Source organism: Oncorhynchus mykiss, chromosome 19 (assembly GCF_013265735.2).
Source record: "Oncorhynchus mykiss isolate Arlee chromosome 19, USDA_OmykA_1.1, whole genome shotgun sequence".
Taxonomy (NCBI): Eukaryota; Metazoa; Chordata; class Actinopteri; order Salmoniformes; family Salmonidae; genus Oncorhynchus; species Oncorhynchus mykiss.
This window is the reverse complement of record NC_048583.1, coordinates 11,938,957-11,945,131: the sequence shown is the minus strand read 5'-3', so window position 1 is coordinate 11,945,131 and position 6,175 is coordinate 11,938,957. Positions and strand designations below refer to the sequence as shown.

Below are 6,175 nucleotides of genomic sequence, written 5' to 3'. Positions count from 1 at the left end.
CAACCATGTCCATTCTAGCTTTTCCATTTCTATGACTTCCTTCTTGAAGTGCTGTCTGTCGGTCTGTCTCCTGCTGTAGTTGAACTTGACCCCGTCCTCTCCTCTGTTTGAGAAGACCCAGGGCACCGTGCGAGACGTGGCGTTGAGACTCCCTCTGTCTGATAGTGACCTCCTAATGAACTGCAGTGTGGGACTGACTGTGGTACAGTGCTTTAGCAGCTTTACTATGACCTATGACCTCTCACCTCACATCAAAGGGAGCAGGGGTCAGCTGGGACCCCCTGTTAAACACCAATATTATCAGTGCAGCAACCTGGCTCCTGTAAAGCACCACAAAGTGGCAGGCAGACTTTACCATCCCTCAGAGAGAGGGAGGGAGGCAGGAAGGGATAGAGGGAGGGAGGGGGGGGGGGTAAGGTTTGACTCTTTCTTCTCTGTCTACTCTGCAGTGCATGTCCGTTGGCTGTAGTTACTTAACAAGTTTCATCACTGACTGATGTAGTGGTCAACATTGTGGTATATCCAACACTGGGCAGTACCAGTATTGGCAGGACAGGTGTTGATTGGTTGGAGCTAACCCAGAGCATAACTCTTGTTTGGGCTCTTGTCTCTGATGGCTCAGCCCAACGCACGTGAATGATGGGCTGTTCTTTTTGGCACTTCTTTCTCCTCATCTCCTAAAGGACGGTGTCAGAGCCCAATCTCTTGTCTGGAGGCAACTGGAATTGGTTAGGTTCTTCTGGGGGAGTTCAGTGTATTAAAGGAAGAGGGAGACTGTTAGTGACAAGTGTTGGAGAGAGAGAGAGTGGAGATGGTATCACTAGAGTCCTGTCTGTTTGCTGAGAGGGGTGGGGGTGAGTTAGGAGTGTATGTTCTGATTCTGATGAGAATAATTATTCTAGAATAAATGGCAGCTACTATGCTCTAGTTCCAGTGATGGTCGGAGTCCACCACATAGCCACCCACTCTTAAATAAGGACCAATTCTCACAACCACTCCACACCCAGTGGCTAAAACCACTGTCATGATGAGAGCTCGTCAGAATCACTCTGCCCCGTCGCATTGATTTTTTTAGCCGGAGCACATACTCTGACAACATGTTGGCATTCATTTCTGAATGTTCATTTCTGTGTGGTGAAATGCATGACCATAAAGTGGGTCTTCCACTTTGAATATACCAAGCATCACATTCTGAGGCATTATGACTTATAGGAAAATGGTTGTGTGGATTTACCGCCCTCTAGTGGCTATAAAATGAACATCCCCACACCTGATTTCCATTGGCTAGCGTGCGTTTGTGTGTTTTTCCCCAGCTGAGTTTGTGACGCCCAGAGCAATCCTGACGGGTCATGACTGTGAGGTGACCTGCGCCAGTGTGTGTGCCGAGCTGGGACTGGTCATCAGTGGCTGCAGAGGTGAGTATGTGTGTGGATGAAGCGAGGCCTCTTGCTATAGACTGGGTTCAAAGTAACTTAGATCTTGGTCACACTGACAATATGAATGTCAGAACAGTGAACACTTTCATACTGAACAACCTCATACGGTCAATGTAGACACGTCTGTAAGTCGCTTTGGATTTAGAAGAAGAAGAAATGACCATGTTATAATGTCATTATGATGAAAACCCTTGAGTGAATCATTGGAAATCAGTACCTGGTTAGTAACTTCTATGTTCCTCCACTCACAGAGGGCCCGTGTCTGATCCATTCCATGAATGGGGACCTGCTGCGGACCCTGGAGGGCCCGGGGGGCTGCGTGCAGCCCCGTCTCATCCAGTCCTCTACAGAGGGCCACGCCGTAGTCTACTACGACAAGGGACACTTCTGCTTCTTCTCCATCAACGGAAAGCTGCTGGGACACATGGAGGTGGAGGAGAACATCAGGGTAAAGGAACCCACTGATATAGAGGGACAAAGTCATTTCATTAAGCTTCTAATGGTTTGAATGTTTTGTTGGAAAGCCTAGTGTACACACGTTTCAACCTTCATCAAGCCTCTCTCTGTCCTGTTCTATTCTACTGGTCTGGGGAAGTTTCTGTGCTTCATCAAGCCAGTGGTCTGCTCTCTGATTAAAGGCCAGCTCCGTGGTCTGAGGCCTGTCTGCCTCAGGGCATACACATCTACAAACCCCTCACGCACACACACACTTCTAGCCTAGGAAGTAGCAGGTCAAAGGCTCTTTCCTTCCATTTCTCCTCCAACCTCTCCTCTCCTCCAGTCCAGACAAGTCTCTTTGATCCTGGGCTCCCGTGTCGAGTCCTATCAGGTCTTAGTGCTGGTTCAACATGGCAGGAGGGCGGACATTCTCCCAGTCCTAGCCCCATTAACAACCCTCAGGCACCACACGACACATTCCCACATTTCACATTTCCTGCCTCACGGCTACGGTGTCACAAAATGGCCGCCGCTCTTTGGCCAGTTTCCCGTTCCCCCTGTTTCCGATGGGCCTGGGAAATGTAACCCAGTCCCTCATAGGCACACCTGCTTCCCATTTGAGCCAGCTGTACTCTGCCCCTGTCACCGAGTCACAGTCATAGCCATAGCACCAGGATCTAGACTGATTACTGAGCTATATACATACACCCCCCCCCCCCCCCCCCCCCCATTTGTTTCCAATAAGCAGACTGGATCAGAATTCATTGGCAGAGCAAGTCTGGTATTGAGTTGGTGTTGATTGTATTGAAATCACATGCTGCTGAATAGGAAAGGTTGTTAAATGAATGACCTTAGAAGATTAGAGTTTCTAGACAGAGTTTCTACTGTAGTGTTTCAGATTCTACTGAAGTTTTAAAATGAGTTACTACTGTAGTGTTTCAGATTCTACTGAAGTTTTAAAATGAGTTTCTACTGTAGTGTTTCAGATTCTACTGAAGATTAGAATGAGTTTCTACTGTAGTGTTTCAGATTCTACTGAAGATTAGAATGAGTTTCTACTGTAGTGTTTCAGATTCTACTGAAGATTATAATGAGTTTCTACTGTAGTGTTTCAGATTCTACTGAAGATTAGAATGAGTTTCTACTGTAGTGTTTCAGATTCTACTGAAGTTTATAATGAGTTTCTACTGTAGTGTTTCAGATTCTACTGAAGTTTATAATGAGTTTCTACTGTAGTGTTTCAGATTCTACTGAAGATTAGAATGAGTTTCTACTGTAGTGTTTCAGATTCTACTGAAGATTAGAATGAGTTTCTACTGTAGTGTTTCAGATTCTACTGAAGATTAGAATGAGTTTCTACTGTAGTGTTTCAGATTCTACTGAAGATTAGAAGATTAGAATGAGTTTCTACTGTAGTGTTTCAGATTCTACTGAAGATTAGAAGTTTATAATGAGTTTCTACTGTAGTGTTTCAGATTCTACTGAAGATTAGAATGAGTTTCTACTGTAGTGTTTCAGATTCTACTGAAGATTAGGTTGGTGAGATCCAGATCAGAGTATCTTCCAAATAGCTGTTATGAAGATTAGTTTTCCGATTTTTATCCACCACTATTTTGTTACCTACAACAGTTTTGCCAATAGTGTAGCCAGCCTCCTTTTCTCATATATATAAACTGTTAGTCTTTATGTATCAGATCACAACGACTCGCTGATAGACAGTTAGTTGCTGTCTGATCCAACACAGTTGTAGGTTTTTCCAGGTCCCCGTAGTGTACTCCCCAGCCCGTTCTTTTCATGTACATAAACCGTTAGCCATTCCTGGGCCGTTGTGCGTCTCTCCCCTGCTGGGCGTTGTAAATTCCTGCCACGTCAGACAGAATCAGGGCAGTCTTCACATCTCAGGGTAGCTCTGTGAGAGCAGCGCCCCCCCCCCCCCCCCCCCCGTCTCAGTATGAGGCCTGGACGGGGTGTTTAATGCACTGCACTAGACACCAGTATCAATCTTCAGCTAGTGCTGCGTCCCACCACACAGCAGGACTCCGGGATAAATAAATGTTTGTCCTGGCCCAAGGTGTCCCCTTACAGTAGTCTTGTCCCAGACTGTGTGTGTGTGTGTACATTTTTATGTGTGTGGGTGCACAAGTGCTTATGTGTGCATGCAGCGTGAATGTGACTGTGTGTGTGTGACTGGGCATGTTAATAACTGGAGCCTATATTTGTATTGGTATTTATTATGGATCCCCATTAGGTCCTGAGTTCGTTTTGAACTTGGGGACTGTGAAGAGACCCCTGGTGGCATGTTTTGTGGAGTATGCATGGGTGTCTGAGCTCTGTGCTATTCGTTTGAACATACAGCTCGGTGCTTTCAACATGTCAATACCTCTCACAAAGGAAAGTAGTGATGTAGTCAATCTTTCGTCTACTTTGAGCTGGGAGAGATTGACATGTATGTCATTGATGTCTCTGTGTACATTTAAGGGCAAGGCATGCTGCTCTATTCTGGGCCAACTGTAATGTGCCTATGTCCCTCTTTGTGTCACTTGCCTGTATGACTGGGCAGTAGTCCAGGTGTGACAAAACTAGTGCCTGTAGAACTTTTGTTGATAGCGATGCCAAGAAGCAGAGCAACACTTTATTACAGATAGATCTCTCCCCATCTTAGCTACCACTGCATCAATATCTTTGGACCATGTCAGTTTACAATCCAGGGTTACACCAAGCAGTTTAGTCTCCTCAATTTTCTAAATTTCCACATTATTCATTACAAGATTTAGTTCAGGGTTTAGTGAATGATTTGTCCCAAATACAATGTTTTTTTTAAAAGTATTTAGGACTAACTTATTACTTGCCACCCATTATAAACTGACTGCAGCTCTTTGTTAAATGCTGCAGTGATTTCACTTGCTGTAGTAGCTGATGTGTAGAATGTTGAGTCATCAGCATACATAGACACACAAGCTTTACTCAGAGCCAGTGCCAGGTAATTAGTAAAGATTATAACAAGTAAGGGCCCTAGACAGCTGCCCTGGGGAATGCCCAACTCCACCTGGATTATGGCTTCCATTAAAAAAACACCCTCTGTGTTAGACATACAGTGCCTTGCGAAAGTATTCGGGCCCCTTGAACTTTGCGACCTTTTGCCACATTTCAGGCTTCAAACATAAAGATATAAAACTGTATTTTTGTGTGAAGAATCAACAACAAGTGGGACACAATCATGAAGTGGAACGACATTTATTGGATATTTCAAACGTTTTTAACAAATCAAAAACTGAAAAATTGGGCGTGCAAAATTATTCAGCCCCTTTACTTTCAGTGCAGCAAACTCTCTCCAGAAGTTCAGTGAGGATCCCTGAATGATCCAATGTTGACCTAAATGACTAATGATGATAAATACAATCCACCTGTGTGCAATCAAGTCTCCGTATAAATGCACCTGCACTGTGATAGTCTCAGAGGTCCGTTAAAAGCGCAGAGAGCATCATGAAGAACAAGGAACACACCAGGCAGGTCCGAGATACTGTTGTGAAGAAGTTTAAAGCCGGATTTGGATACAAAAAGATTTCCCAAGCTTTAAACATCCCAAGGAGCACTATGCAAGCGATAATATTGAAATGGAAGGAGTATCAGACCACTGCAAATCTACCAAGACCTGGCCGTCCCTCTAAACTTTCAGCTCATACAAGGAGAAGACTGATCAGAGATGCAGCCAAGAGGCCCATGATCACTCTGGATGAACTGCAGAGATCTACAGCTGAGGTGGGAGACTCTGTCCATAGGACAACAATCAGTCGTATATTGCACAAATCTGGCCTTTATGGAAGAGTGGCAAGAAGAAAGCCATTTCTTAAAGATATCCATAAAAAGTGTCGTTTAAAGTTTGCCACAAGCCACCTGGGAGACACACCAAACATGTGGAAAAAGGTGCTCTGGTCAGATGAAACCAAAATTGAACTTTTTGGCAACAATGCAAAACGTTATGTTTGGCGTAAAAGCAACACAGCTCATCACCCTGAACACACCATCCCCACTGTCAAACATGGTGGTGGCAGCATCATGGTTTGGGCCTGCTTTTCTTCAGCAGGGACAGGGAATATGGTTAAAATTGATGGGAAGATGGATGGAGCCAAATACAGGACCATTCTGGAAGAAAACCTGATGGAGTCTGCAAAAGACCTGAAACTGGGACGGAGATTTGTCTTCCAAAAAGACAATGATCCAAAACATAAAGCAAAATCTACAAGGGAATGGTTAAAAAATAAACATATCCTGGTGTTAGAATGGCCAAGTCAAAGTCCAGA

General features: G+C 44.6%; 1 protein-coding gene across 7 annotated transcripts in view; it reads left to right on the top strand.

The window, feature by feature from the left end:
- The window catches only part of LOC110497375 (lipopolysaccharide-responsive and beige-like anchor protein), a 328,302-nt gene that overhangs the window by 316,190 nt on the left and 5,937 nt on the right, over positions 1-6,175 (top strand). For all 7 annotated transcript variants that reach the window (XM_036954299.1, XM_036954302.1, XM_036954301.1 and 4 more), the window contains 2 exons: positions 1,314-1,415; positions 1,688-1,884. In XM_036954299.1, coding sequence (XP_036810194.1) covers positions 1,314-1,415; positions 1,688-1,884 — 299 coding nt within the window. The remainder of the gene's footprint in view (positions 1-1,313; positions 1,416-1,687; positions 1,885-6,175) is intronic.